A 19,403-nucleotide genomic window follows, 5' to 3' on the forward strand; every position below is an offset into this window, starting at 1 on the left:
CGGTATTGAATCATGGCCCTACCAGAAAAAAATACATTTCAGAAGGTTCATTGGGGGCTGCGGTATATGATGTGATTATTATCAGCTGTTTTTCTTCCTTAAGCAGTTGCCTTTAACAATTGGTTTGAGAAAAAGCAAAACACACCCAACATCTAGGGCTGCTACTAAAGAAAATAATATAATATAATAAAACGTGCAATTCTCACTCTCGTTCAAATGAGCATATTTGAATGAAAGTGTGACTAGCGGTTAAATCACAGTAACATCCAAAATTGTAGCCATTTAAGCTGCACGTTCAAGATCCCTTGGTTTAATGTACCATAGTGCTCAAAGAAAATACGCTGTGAAGTCCTGATAGTAATGGCGATAGAGCAGATAGATATAGCATATTGGATAGCTTGCTCACCTCCAAGCGAGAGGACCTGGGTTTGATTCCCAGGCAGGACGAAACCTTACTCAAGTTTCCTTACTCCACACACACGCCTCTGTTTACCAAGCAGTGAGTAGGAAACCGATTGGTGGATTACATTTCTGGGGGTAATAATCCCTTCAAAAAAATAATAGTAATAATAATTTGGTCACTCAATCCATGGCTATTTGTCGGACACTGCTGTGCGCAATTGGCTGCCACCTTTCACCTACAAATTATAGTCAACTCACTTGTGAAGCGCTTTGAGGTCTTGAAGACGTGATAAGGCTTGATATCAAATGCAAGGATTAATACAGCTCCAGTGGGGGAGCTAGCACTGGTGCAGACACAATGGATCAAATGGCTTTCTCTCTCTGCTTTCTATGGGTAATGAAAGGCCCGTTGTGCCAGATTTCCTTTCAAAGTGGAGAAAAAGTTGCTTTCAGTACAGACCTGTTGTGTTGTATTGAATCCCTCTGCAGTGTACGTATGTTTCAGTCTAACAGAGCTCGTCTTACGCAATCCGCTCCACACTGTAGATGTCTAAAAATAACTGCACAAAAATGCCAAAAGCGTACCTGAAAGCAACTGAATGATGTAACTGCACAGACGTCCAATGCAGTAAAGTAAGACTTTTAGAAAAATTAAAATGAAATGCATAAAAAAACTACATGTTCAATTAGTTATTGTGTAACAGATTTTAAAGCGATACTTTAATAACTATAACAAATAAAGAAGGACATTTCAACTTATTTGAAGATCCAAGAAATATCTGAACAACAGGAGGTTTAGGATTATCAATTGGTTCAAGAAATAGATGGATAACTGTTTTGGAAGTAGACATTAAAGGATAAGAAGAGGGTGGGGAGCAGGGGTGTAGGGAAGGTAATGTAATTACATTTGATATAGCACCTTTCACATTACAAGAACATATCCTGCTTCACAGGATTTTACTTTAAAGTGTAATGGGGTTTGAACCCACAACCTGATGACTCAGAGACAAGAGTCAGGCTGACACCTGAGTTGTCTATCTCAGATGTGCCTCAGTATTGAGTCTATCAGAAATTACTGTATTTTCAGCTTTGAAAAGTGTAGTAAACCCAATTCGAACTGCAGTCCTCACTGCAGGTATCACAAAATCAGTGACACATTTTACTTCAAAAGGAAAAAATAACTGAGCCCTTAATTTCAGTGAAACGTATCAGGTGGGATGTCGGGAGATGTTTGTGCTACTCTCAGAAATGTTCTCCTATTTCCCCAAATAAAATTGGTCATCCACTGTTTTTTTGGTCAGCCGGGTGTCTGACACATGTGGAAACCCATCACTCTGCTTAAGAGTATCCCAACCAAACTGAGCTTTCCTGACTTGAAAAGTGCTGTCTAAATGCAATTTGTTGTTGATCCGTCTGCCTGCAAATACAAGTCATTACACTTCACATTAAAATTCTGTGAAGTGCTTTGAAGCATCTTGACACCGTGGTAAGGCATTACAGTAAATCAAATTCAAGGATTATTTATAATAATCCTCGAATTTAATATAGTGCCTTTCACATTAGGAGGGCATCTCAAAGCGCTTCAAGGGAAATACTGTGAAGTAGAGTGGCTATATTTTGTGGTTTGAACTCTGTGTCCCTCAGTTGGCACACAGGCTGCTGGACTTCTGTAGAGTACCAGCTCCACTGTGAAACCCACTTTTAGCAACTTTAGGTCTCTACTGTTTCTCTGTACTGAGAACAGTTGGATTCTGTGCATTGGTTTCATTTTAAACACGTTCTACATTCTTGGAGCAATGTTTTTTTGTTGCTAAAGAGATTCTTTTGTGTTTGGGTCTTATTTACTGCTTTTATACCCAATTCAAACTTGGCTTTTGGCCCCTTTTTTTTCTCTTTTAACTCGCCTTTCATTCCGTGCTAGGAACAGAACATTTCCTTACAGTAAATTCAACGCAGCTTTTTGTTTAATTTCAAATGGCTGATTTTATGTCCTCGCGTTGCAGCCTATTTAGGATTATTCTGCAAAGGGCCAGCTCTTAAAAAACAAATATAAATCAATCTCTCTAGCCTTCAGCCTGTGGGCATTCCTGACTCTTCCAACTTAACAAGGGTTTCTTTCGAATAGAAACCATCTCTTTGTGAAGCTGAGCAACCTAATGCTTGTCTCTTGGTATCTAATAGGAGAGCTACTTTGGTAACTTATTGTAGTATGTTCCAATTAAAAACTGCAGAAAGCAACCTCTACAATCTGCTCTCACCCCATTCCTCTACCGACCCCCACTCCTCTACCGACCCCCACTCCTCTACCGACCGCCACTCCTCTACCGACCTCCACTGCTCAACGGGCTCCAGCCTCCTGCACATCCCTCAACCTGTCCACTCTACCATCGCCAGCCATGCTATCAGCCACTGCGCCCTGAGTCTCTGGAACTCTTTGCCTCAATCTTCCTGCCTTGCCCCCTCTTTCCCCATATCCAGATTGGATCTGAAGACCTTCCTCTTCAACGATGCCTATGGTCACCTCCCCATTCTTCACAGCTCAGCGTCATACGATGCCATTGTTAAGCAACTCCAGGATGCTACCCTGTATAAACGCAAGTTGTTGGAGAATATATTGAGCAGTGCAAACTATTATTTGACCATGGAACCCATCACAACTGAATTGAATCTTGTTCTCACCCAATATCCACACATCTTTTTCTAGCAGACAACAACAACAAAATTACATTTGTATAGCACCTTTCACGTCGGGAGGACGTCCCAGACGTTACCAGATAGTGAATAGATCAAACATTCCTAGTTCTTAGGCTGTAAAATAATTTTGTCTTGAAATCGTAACTTTAGTCTTAGTTTGGAAGCAGATTTTCAACTGTTCCTAAAAATAATTATTTCCAATCAAGAATGAATTGAAGAATTTTCCACAATCCACTGTAATCTTAAATTGGCAGTCCACATTAGACATATTTACAATACATTTACATACGTCTTTCATGTTGTGAGTATGTCCCGAATTGCTTAAAGTGCAACCTAAGACAAGGTGGAATTCGAGGCACAAAAGAATTAGGACTCCTGAACGATATATATTTAGTCTCTTTTCTAACTGGGGACAGGACTGACCAGAGGGACCTCCTACTCTATTATGTTCGGCTCAGTTCACCACATGGAGCATTGACTCATTGAATCATCGAGGGAGAGCGAATAAAGAGTTTTAATAGTCCTATAAAGTATACAATATAAATAATTGTGTAACGTGGATGAAAATGGAATAATTCAATCGAAGTCATAAATGATTACCTTGTACCTTACAGCTTGCCATCCATCATCCTAAATAAATAAATCAGTGAAGCTGCCTAGGTTTGCGCTGGATTTTCTGAATTCCAATTGTAAAAGAAAGGTGCTGTGGCACATAAACCCGCTTTTGTTCCATTTTGTAAACATGTTTAAACATTCCCTCCTCCGCTTGGGAAATTTGCACATCTGCCAGAAACCTGAATTCCACCTTGTCTTAAAATAATAATATAAAATAATCCTTGCATTTGATTTATTGCCTATAACATTGGGAATGTCTCAAAGTGCTTCGGTAAAGTGTATGGACTGGGCATTTGGGGGCAAGTAATGGAAATATAATGAAACAATAATTATGATAAGCTGAAGGCCCTTAAACCACGGTCTTGTCTGCCTGTTCAGGCAGTCAGTAAAGACGCGATGGTATTATTCGCAAAGAGAAGGGAGTTTTTCCCAGTGTACTGGGCAACGATAGCCCAGATAAAATTAGTCATTCACTTCATGGCGGTTTGTGGGACATTGCTGTTTGCAAGTTGGCTGCTGGGTTTGCTTACAAAATATACAGTCAGTGAACATTATAATAAATCTTGTGAAGCGCTGTGAGACATTCCAGTGACGTGGTAAGGTGCTACGTCAAGTGCAAGGACAATTATTTTGTCTTAGAATTTAACACTGCATAGAATTCTGGACAATTGTGCAAGTGGGTCTTAACACAGAAGCTGGTGAAGCTCCTGTAAAACAAATGACTTACAAATATAACACTTCTCTACTGTGTTGCGTGATCTTAAAATTTTAGTAACAAATGGTTTCACAGGCCAGTTTGGAGATTCAGGGCTGTAAAGAGTCCTTTTTGTTCACTGTCTTCAAATGACGCAATCAAATTAAAAGGAATGAAAAAGAACGGTGTTCAGCGAACTGATACTAAATGTCTTCCCTCGTGCTCTCAGTCAATAAGCGGCACAAACAGGAGATTACCAGAATCAAGCCGACAGTCTGTTCATGGGTAACAGCAACTCACGACTCCCCGTGTGTCGTCTTAATCTCTGGGCTGACAATCAAAGCCAAGGATGTGCTACACTTCATTATGTCTCACTATAGACCACAGACTAATCTGACCGCTGCAAATGGGTCAGCGACTCAAACCGAGACTACCACAGGCTGTCAGGAGTTGTTTGACAATGCTCCTGACTCACAGGAGGGTTATTGTGTGAAATGCTAACTGCGGACCAGATTTCCATGTTTAATTAAACCTAACAAAATCATTGTGACTTAACAGAAAGAAAACGCACAAGCTCCACTAATAACCGGATTAAACAAAGATTCAAACAGATGATATTTCTGAACATAAAGGACTTCCTTCATATTGGGTGTGGTGTGATTATTATTTACATTGCACACTATGAAAGATAATAAGAATAACAATCCTTATAGTGTTCGATATAGTGCCTCTCATGTCTCATGACAAGATTACTATAAAGTAATAGTGACTGTGTATTTTGTAGGCAAACGTAGGAGCCAGTTTGTGCAGAGCAATGTTCCATAAACAGCCATCGAGTAAATGATCAATTTTTTATCTGGGGGATTGTTGGGCAGGACACCAGGAGAAAAAATCTTCACTTTTCAAATTATTCTATGATGCTTAGTGATGAGGATTTTTACATTCACCCGAAAGGGTAGACAGCTCCTCGGTTAGTATCTCTTCTGAAGGATGGCATTTTTTGGAGTGTCAACCTGGACTGTGAGCTCAAAGTCCTGACGTGGGGATTAAACCACAGCCTTCCGACTCAGAAGCGAGAGTGCAAACAACTGAGCCCGGCAGACACCCAAGATGACTTGAATTCAGATTTGAACATGCTATAGAGATGGTAGACTACTATCAATACTTTGAGCTTGCACAATCTTAGTGAGATAAGGTTAATTAAGATAAAGAGTCTCCATATGTATTCCAAAGGCGGCAAGAAGACCTTGAGAGATTTATCCCTTTAAGGAATTTGTGCACTTCATCATGTGATTCTTTCCCCACTAACCATCTGGCATCTTCCAAAGTCTGGGAATTACAGTGGAGATTACACTAATACCCTGATTCTGACGGAAGCTAGCACTACAGTCAATGAAAGTTTTATCACCACTCAACCAACAGCAAATCCACAGGAAAGTGGCATATCACCCCTGGCGTGTACTAGCATGTGTTCATTTTGTGAGATGGTCAGCGTGTCTTCTGTTGTCATGTACAAATTCTCACTGCATGCCTATCCTTCTCTGTTGCTTAGGTTCTGCCTCCGTTCTTGTAAATGGCTCCGAGACATTACTTTACGTGAAGGCTGTGATGTAAACACAACTTGTTACTATTGCAATTTTGGTAGCTGTACTGTCAACTCTAATTTTATTGAACGTGGAATGGCGCGGTGGGGGTGGGGGTAGACAGACGAAGAAATTGCAAGGAAATATTTCTATGCAGGGAACAGATGCTATTGTTATGTAAGTTTAGTTTGCCAGTGTATAAAGATAGTAGTTATTGATATTAGAGAGAGCTGCAGCAGAGGATTGAGGACTTGAAAAGGCAGCTATTAAGAAAGATCAGCTAGCCTGGGTCACCTTTCATGCATACATAAGGGAGAAGAGAATAGAGGGGTGTGGGTGGGGAATAGGAAGTGTGGTGGCTCATGTGGAGTACAAACATTGTCATGGACTATTTTGGCCTATTTTGGTGTTGTATAGTCTATGCCATTCACTGTTGAACAGAGATGACTCATGGGGATTGGATAAAGGATTTCAGATTCAGAAAATTTGGATTGAGGTACATTTTTCTGCTGCTACAAAACTCAAGCACAAATGGAGACACATGGAGTTTTGGCATTGTGAGCGACAAGCCAACTAACATCTCTAGATCTCTTTCAGCTTTCCTCTTAGCAAGATATATCCCATCCCTAGATTACTTGTGTTTACTATTCTTGAATCCTATATGCAGTAGCTTGCATTTATCAGTATTGAACTTCATTTGCCAGACATCAACCTGTCAACCTGTCCGCTCCCTCCGTTCAGCAAGCTCCGTCCTGCTCCACTTCGGCCCACTCCACCATCAGCAGTTAGGCTTTCAGCGTCTCTGACCCCGCCATCTGGAACTTCATCCCACATTACCTTTGCCTCGCTCCCTCCCTTGCCTCCTTCAAGGCAAACCTCAAGACCCTCCTCTTCGACCGTGCCTTCGGTCATTCTCTTATGCTCCCTCCTCCCTGATCCCAACCCACCCCCCCCGCCAGCCCCTGCTCGGATCCTAATTCCTGATGCTCAGAACTTTGGGACGTTCTCCCGACGTGAAAGGCGCTTTACTTTTTTTTTGTATTGTATTTTGTATTGTATCAGCCTATGTGCATTAGCCTATTGAGCTCTCTTTATTGGACCTTTGCTGCATCCTCTGACTTCACAGGCCCCACCCCCCATCCCCCATCTTGGTGTCTCCTGAAAAAGTAACTATCTTACACGGGTCTGGCAAAACCAGATCATTCATATATACAAGGAACAAGAGAGATCCCAGTACAGATCCCTGAAGCACCCGATTAACAACTCCGACCATAGTGACATAGCTCTCTTTACGACTACCCTCTACTTCCTTCCCTTCAGCCAGTTTCAAATCCACATCCCTGTCCTGCCCTTGATACCCAGTGACCTCAATCTGTGGAGGAATCCTTCATGTGGAACTTTGCCTGTTGGAAGTTCACAATATATGGTTTCCCACATTTCATTTGGCAGTCTGTAGCAAACCCCAAATGTCAGTCTGGCCCTTTTGTCATTGAGGGCATCTTACCAGAGAATTTCAGAACACGGTTGATCCTATTGAGCATGATATAGAAAGATCAATCCCCGAGGACAGCAGGGGCATGGGCAGGTGGTCTTGTCATCTTATGCAACAGGTGAGAAGGAATATTAAATTGGGAACATCTTGCCAGGAACAGTCAGCAACTCAGGATTGGTTGCTTACCCCTCTCTGACCAAACAGATTGGGCCGCACCCAAAGTTAACTGGTTGATTAGGATGGTCCCAGTAGTTGGGGGTGGGGGAGATGAGACCAGTCAATGGAAACTTGCTCCCATACCCAAGGCTGATATTTAATGCCAGCTCTGAAATAGAAATTCTTCATCACTTCCATTACTAAAGCGCCCTACAAGAGATTTGGCTTTCTCTTTTCTGCCACAAAAACGATTTCCAGCGTGTAGAATCTGCCAGCATTGTCAAAGCCTTTCGAATTGTCGGGAGGTGCTCTGGGATGCTACCCTGCATGAGGGGTGCTACATAAGTACAAGTTGTTGTTGTTGACGACATTTTAAAGGACATCAAAGGGCTTTACTATAAAATGCAGTGAACATGTATTTTGTTGGCAAACACAGCAGCAATTTGCGCATCAATGGCCATAGAGTGAGTGATCAGTTTAACTTTGAGGGATTGTTGGCCAGGACACTGGGAGAAACTCCCTTTTCTTTTCAAGTAGTGCCATGGGACCTTATACATTCACCTCGCATTAGAGTGCCAGTCTAGACTTGTGAATTTCAAGTCTCGATGTGGGAACCCCTTGTGATTCAGAGTTAGAGTGCTACTAACTGAGCCAGGCAAACTCTAGGCAAGATATGATACTTAATATTAAGTGTATTTACTTTGTCATTGTACACTTCATTTCAGTTAGAACCATGTTTGAAATGTTCCTTCCTTTTTTTTTGAAGGGATTATTACCCCAAGAAAGTGATCTGCCAATCAACTAACAAATGGGTTCCTGCTTACTACCAGATAAAAATAGGCATGTGGAGTCAGGAAACTTGCCTAAGATTTCAGCCCGCCCAGGAATCAAACCCAGGTCCTCTCACTTGCGAGGCTAGTGCTTTAATCTCTACTGTTTACAAAAAGCAGTCACTACATATGAATGTACCTACTGTTAACTGCTCAATGTTAAAGCTCAATGATGTTTCACTGTTACAAGTGCTTTCTTTCTTGCCAATCACTACTGGAAATGTTTTTGTTTATACAACAAAGAAAGCTTTTTTTTATATAAATGAGCGCTTAACTGAGTCTGTACTGATTGTACAATTGGAGGAAAGAAATTGGCAGTGAAGCAACTTCATTCACTTTATAAATGCAATCTGGAGGCTCACATGGAAGGACACAGCAATTTCTTAAAGGGAAGGTGTCTTCAGGCAACAGCCAAATCTTAGGATCCAGCTGGACCTAATCTTACAGTATGTGGGGGTTGCGAGAATGAAGAAGAGAAGCCATTATCAGGGCATATCATCAAAGTTGCTACATGTAATGACCGAGTTAATATAACCTCCATACACCCAAGAAGTCTGATTTGCATTTGGAAAGGTTAGAAACAAAAGGTTGAATGAGGACAACTACAGCAGCAAGAACATATGGTATTTTAATTGTACAAGGTTATAACACTAAGGTCTGGGTCCATAAACTCAGATCCCTGCATTAAAATGAATCACGAAAAGATATCTGATGTCGGAGGTGACCAGATAATGTGGAAAATAATCAAGTTTTCATGTGGGAAGCTGGCTTGTCAGCAATGGAAATCGGGTGCCTCTGGTATGATTGGCCACCTACTATTGGCGGTCAGGCTTTTCTGCCCCCACCCTCTGGAACTCCATCCCTGAATCCCTCCGCCTCACCCCCTTCCTCGCTTCCTTCAAGGCCCATCTCAAGAGCTTCCTTTTTAACCATTCCTTCAGCCACATTCCCACCCCTCTTGATTCCAACCCCAGCTCAGATGCAAACCCTTCACTGTCCTGTGCCTCGGGGCATCGTTCCGATGTAAAAGGCACTTTATAAATGTAATTTTTTGATGTTACAATGCAAGTTCATAGTGCACCAGGGCTATACATACCCCGGTCACTCTGCACATCCTTTCCCTTTAAGAACTGGGGCTTTAAATGTTGGGTTTAGGCAGGAGGTATAGGCACAGAGATTAAAGTGCAAACTTTTTACTTTCTGGAAATTTCCTCTATAAAACTTTAACAGGTTGTTCAGATTCCAGCTGACCCTCACAGAGCCACAGGGCACATATAACAAAGCTACAGTAAGAAAAAATAAGCCAGGCAGTCTCAATTGAGTGCAGACTAAACTGCCCAACAGAAACCTTCTCATCATTTGTGGCTATTGGTAACCAATGAAATAATTTGATTCTGAAGCTGCAAGGCGTTTAACAAGAGCCCACAGAGCCCACTTCTGTGTCCTGAAACACTATTAGTTTACTACCCTCTTTAAAAAACAGAATAAAGATCAGTCAGTATTGAGACAAACCATTTGAAGCCCTCATTTCTCTCAATCTCTCACACGGTGTCTGCCTGGCTCATATGGTAGCATTTTTGCCTCTGAATCAGAAGGTTGTTGGTTCAAATGCCACAGTGGGATTTTGAACTCATTCCTGGCTGACACTCTAATTCATTGCTCGGGGTGTGCTGCATTGTCGGAGGTTCTGTCCTTTGGATGAAACATTAAACTGAGGCCCCATCTGACTGTTCAGATGGATGTTAGTGATCCATTGCACTATTCAAAAGCGAAGTGTTTCTCCCAGCGTCCTGTCCAGTTCCTCCCTCACCACCCCCGCACCCCATAAAAAAAGTAATTGTTCATTCACTTCATAGCTGTTTGAGGAACATTGCTGTATGAAAATTGCCAGTCGTGTTTGCCTACAAAATACCCAGTCACTCCACTTTACAGTGTATCCTGTGAAGTGCTTTGAGACAACATCTCAAAGGCGTTAAAGATGAAAGGCATTAATTCAAATGGTAAGCTTTTTTTTAATGTGAACACTAGAGAGAAAAAAATACATTCTTATCCTAAGAGGGTTCCTTTAATAAAACACAGGATTTAGAAGGGAGAGGGAGCAGCCAGCTGCATAATAGCTTTCTGATACGGTTGTGAAACTATTTGGTCGTTGTTTAAAAGTAACCTAGAAGAAGATGCCATGGGCAATCGTTGCGGTTCTGGAAGGGAAACATTGGATACAGAGCATTCCAGCTGCATTTGGATGGCAACATATTACCAACCATCTGAAGTACATTTATTGCAGTTCAATCTATAAGTTCCAGTAATGCTGCTTCTGGGGCCCCAGGCTCCTCAAAACCTGGAGAGTAATTCTACCCCTTCTCCCTCTGTTTCTAAACATTGCCTTTTTGGCAGCTTATTCAACACACACAAAAAAAACTCTCTTACAGGGACTCTGACCCAAGGAATAAACTGCTGAATCACAGGATATTGTCAATTGAAATAAATTTTCAAACTTCGGCTCAACATTTCATCACCTATTAAAACAAGGATATTGATTGTGTTTTTTTTAAAAAATGTCACCTTTCAGCATTCTCTCAAAAGCCAGCAACCTTTCTAACGTGGAAAAAAAGCAACATTCTTCTTCATGAATTGTGTGGGTGAAGCTTTTTTTGCTTGCCAATTTCTACCCTTCTGCTCTCTCAAAAGGTGCTAACTCCTACTAGATACAGTTCAGTGGGTTCTAGTTGCCCTCTGCATATGATCCAAGTGGCAAATTGATTCTTGACAATGTTGTCACAAATCTGCTAGCTTGGATAGCAAGTTATTCTCCTTTGGGTGAGGCTGGGTGGAAGGTAAACAGGGCCGTTAGGGCTGAGCTGGCTATGCACTGGAATCTATGGCAATCTCGGTAGTACAGTTTCTGATCAAGCCTTGCCTTCCTCTCTGACTGTCCTTTTGGCCTTATTCCCCTCCTCCCAGCTCACTCCCAATCTGGACTCCCGCTCAGTGTCTGTAAAGTCTTTGAGGCGTTTCCCCAAAGAAAAAGGTATTATCTGAGTGTAACATGTTGTTCTTAGCCACAGTGGGCCTGATCCCAATGAGTACATATGTGAGACTCAATTCTGTAGAGCCGATGAGAAAAATTTCACTGGTGAAATATTGGCAGTGATAACATTTTAAGAGAGACACTTCACCTACCATCTGCTTTTGTGTAAATGGAGATATTCCCATTGACGAGTCCAGCGTACAGGCATCGCGACTTGTACGTGAGGCTCATAACAGTAGATTTATCCGGAGAAAAGAAGTGCTGCAGTCGGACTTTCTTGGCGGCTTGATTACTCTTGTACACCAAAATGCTGCGAGGTGTAAAGAGCACAGAATTGTCATCATTACAAAAACAGGCCCCAAATCCATTCACAGCCGCTGGACAGAAATGAGGGGTTCATTGCAACATTATTTACGCAGCGCAGCCTATTCCTGTCTTCTTGTTTTTCAAACTCACTACTCGATGACTGAGAGCAGTGCTTTTATTACGCCAATAATAACCTTTGTGTTTCATATAATATCTTACACATTGGGAGGATGTCGCAAAATGCTTCACAGGATTTAAAGTGGAGTGACTGTCCATTTTGTGGATGCAAACCCTTCGCTGTCCAGCACCTTGGGATGTCTTATCGATGTGAAAGGTGCTTTATAAATACAATTCATTGTTGTGAATGGGACAGCCAATTTGTGCACTTTCTAACCTAAATATTAGGATTATTAAATACTGTAAAGACTAAAATAGTGTTAGGACTGGTGCCAGTGCTTAACAGTAGACCAGCTGTGTTTAAACATTGATGTATTGACCACACTCTAAATATCAAAGGGATGAGAGGTCACAAACAGTCAAACAACAACAATAACAAATTATATTCGTATAGTGCCTTTCACATCCCAGAGCGCTGGACAGTCAGGGATTTGGACCCAAGCAGGGATTGGGATCAGGAAGGGTGGAGGGTAGGGAGGGTGGGGGCAGGAAGCTGACCGAATGTATGGTGAAGAGAAGTGTCTTGAGACTGGCCTTGAAGGTGAGGATGGGGGTGATTGGGTCACAGAGCTTGGTAGAAGGACAAAAATAAACAGAACATGTGTTTGAAGATCACTAGTTAGAAATGTAACTACCTTAAAAAAGCTTCTAAATCCCATAGACACAGGAAACATCTGTGTGTTTAAAATGACTTATATTGAAATGCTTTAGGTGAAACTAGAGGATTTAGACCAAACAAAACAGAAATGTTCAAGGACTGTTTGCACAAAAGCCTTCTGCAACATCATTTGGCATCCTGGAGATCTTGGGATACAATTTATGCTGAGAATATTTTCTTAACAAATTGTTCAGGATACGCGCCTGCAAGATGTTAAAATGCCTGAACTCACTTGAGGTACTTATAGGTGGCCTCTCTCTCTCTATATATATATATAATAATCCTTGCATTTGATATAGCGCCTTTTCACATCTTTGAGACATCTCAATGCGCTTCACAGAATATACTGTAAATATACTGAATTGACTGTAGATTTTGAGCAGTGTCCCACAAACAGTCTATTTGTATATCTATATATATAGTATATATAAAAATTCATTAATCCAACTGATTCCCAATCTGTATCATTTAAAAATTTACTATAAATCTCAGAATTAACCAGTTAAAAATCCATCACATCATTTGCATGCTACGAGCACTGCAATCACCATTTATGCTTCCCAATGCAACCTGGAAATTAGTGAATGCAACTTTTACACAACCTTTTCTGAATACTGTTCCCAGATTGTAACATTTTTATTCAGCATTCTTTAGCTATCATTAAACTGCTTTGCTTTTGCAGAGCAACAAAAAAACATGAATCACTAAAAGCCTGCTCCACAGTCACAATTTTGTTGTCCTACCTCACAAAAATTAAATATCCTAAAGCTGGGAGTCAATGTGCTACAGTTAATATCTTATCACGGACTGATAAATTGCTGCTGTACAGCAAATATTTCAGAATAATATTAATAATCCTTGCATTTGATATAACGCCTTATCACGTCGTTGAGACGTCTCAAAGCGCTATTGTAAAGTGAATTGACTGTATATTTGTGGGCAAAATGTGGCAGCCAATTGCCCACAGCACTGCCCCACAAACGGTGGTGGATTGAGTGACCAAATTATTATTTTTTTGGGAGGAATTATTGTCCCTGGAAAGCGATCCGTTAATTGACTAACAACCAGGTTCCTACTTACTGCTAGTTAAACCAAGGAGTAAGGAAACTTGCCTAAGGTTTCGCCCTGCCCAGGAATCGAACCCAGGTTCTCTCGCTTGCTCTAACCACTGAGTTACAGGATTCCACAGAGACAGAGAATTTCTCTGTCTCTAATCTTCTATGCTTTATTCATGCCTGTCATAGAATTAAGAGGCTGGGCAGTCAATCATCTCCAAGGCATCAGCCAACGCTGCCTGTTGGAAAACATCAAATAGTAACCCTTGGGCTTCTCTTCTGGTGTTCATTTCCCCTAAAACCTCTCTTCAGTGCTGCCCACAACACTGTAGATGAGATTAGAAATTCAGCATTATGACGGATCGAATCACTACAGATGTTTCAACAACACGATAAGGCACTTTTAATCAAATGCAAAGGTTATTAGAATTACACTGTTATAATAATAATAAGCCTTGCATTTGATACAGTGCATAATCACATTGAGACGTCTCAAAGCATTTCACCGAATATAATGTAAAGTGAATTGACTATATTTTGTGGGCGAAACACGGTGGCCAATTGTGCACAGCAGTGTCCCACAAACAGTCGTGGATTAGTTATCAATTTATTATTATTTTTTAAGGAATTATTACCCCTGGAAAAGCGATCCGCCAATCGGCTGACAACCAGGTTCCTACATACTGCTAGGTAAACAGGTGTGTGGAACAAAAAAACTTGCCCAACATTTCGCCTGCTGGGAATCAATAATAATATAATAATAATAATCCTTGCATTTGATAGAGCGCTTTTCACGTCAGGAGGACGTCCCAAAGCGCTTCACAGAACACACTGTAAAGTGAATTGACTGTATATTTGTGGGCGAACGCGGCAGCCAATTGCGCACAGCAGTGTCCCACAAACAGTCGTAGATTGAAAATTACCAATTTTATTATTGTTTTTGGTTTGTGAGGGATTATTATTAGGCGTGTGGAGTAAGGAAACTTGCCCAAGGTTTCGCCCTGTCTGGAATCAAACCCAGGTCCCTCACTTGCGAGGCGAGTCCTCTAACTACTTAGCTACAGGATTCCATTTTAGGCTATAATGAAGGCCACTTATTCAAAGAAATGCAATTACTGGATCCACTGTGTATCTCACCTCCCTTCCTCCATGCCAAGGCAGATGGTTGGGGTTTCAGCAGTCTTTGTGCTCATAGTTTCTAAATCGTGGAAGACATCTGAGTCTTCTAGCTTGTCTTCATCTGGGACATACACCATGGAAAGGATACGAGACTCCACATTAAAACATTCAATAACCTTTGGATTGGAGTTGTGAAGTGTGACTATCGTGATTTGCCCCATTTGATTTGTGCAACTCCCAATCTGCAGACAAAAGACATACCAGAGAATAGATAAATTGTACAGTTTTGTGGGTCACTCATAATCCAACCGGATTTTCACACACATATTGTGCATTTAATAATTGTAATAATAATATTATTATTAATAATAATTGTACGTGGTTACATGGGATAGGTCTGTCGCAGTTCTAAGATGAAAGCGGTTTCTTATTTATCGGTACTAAACTTACCCACAGATATCCGTGCCCCATGGAGAAAGAGTTGGGGGTGTTATCAGATGTAATGCTACACTCTGGGTTATGAACCGCACACTCAATCTGAAAAGAACAGACTTATTGTTCAAAATTACACAATTATTCCTAAATATCCAATTGTACAATACAGCCCATTCCTTAGTGAACAATAAAATAATTGGATCTGATTATACTATTTTCAACACAATGGGAGCAGGTGCATAACAAGTACAGTACCAACAACAACAACTTGTATTTATACAGCGACTCTCTCGCAGGGCAGCTTCACAGAGCACTTTGGAACATTGTTTGAGACGTTAAACACAAAATGTCAATCATTTTAACTGCTGAATCCCACAACGGCTTCAGTGATAAAAGTATGAGTAAAACGCAAAGCAATAACAATTATCCTTAAATTTGACACAGTGCCTTTCATGTCGGGAGGACATTTCAAAGCTATTTGTCCCATCAAGACTAAACTGATTTTAGCAACTCCACTCTTAGTTTAATTCTCTGCTTTTTTCTGTTTGTTTTTGTATTCCGTGTGAACAAAAAATGGTCAGAATCCACAACAGGTTCTTCAAGGGCATTGAAGGCATCACTGCCAGAATTGAATCTATCCTTCCAGAGAAGCAACCATGTGCACATCCAGCTGTGGTCACTGGATAGCATTTAGGAATAGGAACCTGACTGATTTATTTCTGCAATTCTCAGTATTTGGACACACGGTCCATTTACCACCTAGGTTAAAAAAAAGTCCAAGCAAACATTTAAAGAATGTCTCGATGATAATAATAATATTCATCTTTGCATTTCATATAGTGCCTTTCATGTCAGGAGGACATCTCAAAGTCCTTCACAGGATTTACTGTAAAATATGCTGACTGTGTATATATTTTATAAGTGAACATAACAGCCAATTTGCACACAGCAATGTTTCACAAACATCCATGAAATGAAGCACCAATTTTATCTGGGGGATTATTGGCTAGGATACGGGGAGAAACTCCCTTCTCTTTTTGAATAGTGCCAAGGGATTTTCAATGTCCACATGAACAGACAGAGCCTCAGTTTATCTGAAGAACGGCATCTCCAACAGTGCAGTGCACACCCAGCACTAGCATTGGAGTGTCAGCCTCAAAGTTTAAGTTCAACAAGCATAGACGTAATAATAATAATCCCTGCATTTGATATAGCGCCTTATCAAGTCTTCGAGACGTCTCAAAGCGCTTCACAGAAATATACTGTAAAGTGAGTAGACTGCATATTTTGTGGACTAACGCGGCTGCTATTTTCACACAGCAGTGTCCCACAAACAGTCATGGATTGAGTGACCAAATTATTATTATTTTTTAAAATTGTTTATTTGTTTTTGAAGGGATTATTACCCCTGGAAAATCGATCCACCAATTGACTAATTACTACTAGGTGAACAGAAGCGTGTGGAGTAAGGAAACTTATCTACAACAACAACATTACATTTGTATAGCGCCTTTCACGTCGGGAAGACATCCCAAGGTGCTGGAAAGTCAGAGTTTCGGACCCGAGCTGGGGATTGAGATCGGGGAGGGTGGAGCGCGGGGGGGAAGCAGGGTGATCGAAAGCACAGTCAAAGAGGAGAGTCTTGAGATGGGTGTAGAATGAGGCAAGGGAGGGAGGGAGGTGGGGTAATGAGGGATGGAGTTCGAGAGAGTGGGTGAAGAGTGGCAGAAGATCTGCCCGCCAATGGTGAGGCGGGGGACGTGAAGGAGACTGGAATCCACTGAGCGGAGGGAGCGGGCAGGATGGTAGGGGGTTAGGAGGTCACAGAGATAGGGGGAGGAAGACCATGGACGGCATTGAAGGTGAGGACCAGAATCTTGAATTGTATCTCTGTGTGATGGGAAGCCAGTGGAGTCAGGCGAGGAGGAGGGTGAAAGGGTCACAGAGCCTAGTGCGGGAGAGGACACTGGCTGCAGAATTCTGGATTATCTGCAGCCTGTGGAGGGAGGAGTTGGGGAGGCCGATAAGCAAGAAGTTTGCATAGTCGAGCCTCGATGTAATTAATGCATGTATGAGGAGGCGAGAGGAGAAACGGTTTGTGGAGATGAAGTGGAAGTGGTGTGAGAGGTACGATCTGAACCAGTCAAAGACAGAGTTGTGAAGGTTGAGGTGAGAGGAGAGGCGGTGGATGAGGATAAAGTGGTCAATGGTGTCGAAGGCAGCAGAGAGGTCAAGGAGGACGAGGGGGCAGAGGGAGCCCTGATCGCAGATGGACAGAATGTCATTTGTCACTTTGACCAGGGCCGTTTCTGTGCTGTGGGCGGCATGGAAACCTGATTGGATGGGTTCGTGAAGGGAGTGGTGGGAAAGGAAGGAGCGTACCTGGGAAGCAACAACTCGTTCCAGAACCTTGGAGAGGAAAGGGAGGTTGGAGATGGGCCACTAGTTTGAGAGCAGTGATGGGTCCAGGAAAGTATTTTTAAGGATAGGAGTGATGACGGCCATTATTAATGGGGTGGGAACAGTACTAATGAGACAGAGAGAGGTTTTGATGTAACGTTTCGCCCTGCCCGGGAATCAAACCCAGATCCTTTCACTTGCAAGGTGAATGCATACCTTAAACTCCTGGATTTTTGACATCATGACAGGCATGTGCCTGACAAGAAGGGGATGTTTCTGGCGCTTTACTCGTTTTCCATCGTCTTCTGCACAAAACCAACCCAGCTGGTTTTCTTCCTCTATAACAAAATAAGGATAAAAAATTAATAAGATCTCCCTATTTTTATCCCTTCCAAATCCTCACGTCTACATAAGAAGATTTCATGGACACATTATTTCAGTCTCTGAGTTTTGGCAAGACACAATATTCTGATTTTGGATATTGCGTAGCTGGAAATTATGCCCAAAAGTGTCTCCCTTCTTTCAATTATTCCCCATTATATCAACAACAACAACTTGCACTTATGAGTGCACTTATCCACACAGGGTAGCATCTCTGAGCACTTAACAGTGGTGGAGCCTGACTCCGAGCCGAGGTGGTGGGGGAGGTGGCCATAAGCACAGTCGAAGAGGAAGATTTTCAGGCGGCACTTGAAAAAGGGGAGAGAGGGGAGGAGGGATTGAGGGAGAGCGTTCCAGAGCTTTGGGGCGTAGTGGCTGAAAGTGCGACCTCCGATGGTGGGGTGAAGGGCACAAGGGACGAGCAGGAGGCCGGTGGTACCAGTTGAGCGGAGGCACCAGGTGGTGGATTGGGGAGTGAGGAGGTCGGAGAGGTAGGGAGGTACCAGAGAGTGAAGGGATTTCGGTGTTGCAATGCATGCAGTTATGAAGGAAATTAATGCAAATGCAAAACATTAGCAGTAAAGCACACACTAAGTAGCAGTTCCATCAACCTATGTGATCCGACAGTGAAATCTTACCAAGGGCCAATTTGGCCATTTGTAAACTACTCATCCAGGAGAGTTTGTTGGTTGGAGTAAATGTATTGAATACTGCTGTGAAGAACGTAGCCTTGCCAGATCTGCCAAGAACACAACAAGAAATTCAGGCATTTAACATTTCAAGAGATCTGATACCGTTCCAGGCTGCATCCCGAGAACGTTTGACCGCCATTCAGAAGAACTTACACACACCACACCACACAATTTACATTTAAATAGCGCCTTTCACATCAGGAGGATGTATCAAAGGATTTGACAGAGATGGATGGGGATCTGAACTGTTGGAGGGAGCCAAGGAGCTACAGAGGGGAAAAGATGTCCAAAAACTCAGTCAAATAAGTACATTTTTAGACATATTTGAACAAGAGGAGGGAGGGAGCAAGTCAGAGGGACTCCAGAATGGAGTTCCAGAGAGTCGGGGCAAGATGGCTAAAAACCCACCAGTCGAAGATGGAACATGAAATTGGCTTACTGCTGAGGCCACATTTGCAATATTGGGGGTCTAATTACTGGTAATTCTTAAGAGGAGAAGGAATCTTGTGAGAAATCCCATCAACTCATGAGATCTCTGCTCGGTTGGCAGATCAGATAAAAGAGGACTTCCCGTGGGTCAATCTAATGGTTTTCTGGTTACTGTGAAGAGTCTTGGTTTGCAGGACTCAGCTTATCCATTAAGAAATTGCACTGAGAAATAATGCAAAATTAGGGACCATTTTGCG

The 19,403-nt window shown here is 42.0% G+C and overlaps 1 protein-coding gene across 4 annotated transcripts in view; it reads right to left on the reverse strand.

Moving 5' to 3' along the window:
• arhgef10 (Rho guanine nucleotide exchange factor (GEF) 10) overlaps nt 1-19,403 on the reverse strand; it is a 144,544-nt gene that overhangs the window by 31,262 nt on the left and 93,879 nt on the right. For all 4 annotated transcript variants that reach the window (XM_042333058.1, XM_042333059.1, XM_042333060.1 and 1 more), the window contains 5 exons: nt 18,664-18,764; nt 17,861-17,982; nt 15,260-15,346; nt 14,828-15,051; nt 11,647-11,804 (listed from right to left, as the gene is read on the reverse strand). In XM_042333058.1, the coding sequence (XP_042188992.1) occupies nt 11,647-11,804; nt 14,828-15,051; nt 15,260-15,346; nt 17,861-17,982; nt 18,664-18,764 (692 nt within the window). The remainder of the gene's footprint in view (nt 1-11,646; nt 11,805-14,827; nt 15,052-15,259; nt 15,347-17,860; nt 17,983-18,663; nt 18,765-19,403) is intronic.

This window comes from Callorhinchus milii, unplaced genomic scaffold (assembly GCF_018977255.1).
Source record: "Callorhinchus milii isolate IMCB2004 unplaced genomic scaffold, IMCB_Cmil_1.0 Scaffold3, whole genome shotgun sequence".
In the NCBI taxonomy this organism is placed as follows: Eukaryota; Metazoa; Chordata; class Chondrichthyes; order Chimaeriformes; family Callorhinchidae; genus Callorhinchus; species Callorhinchus milii.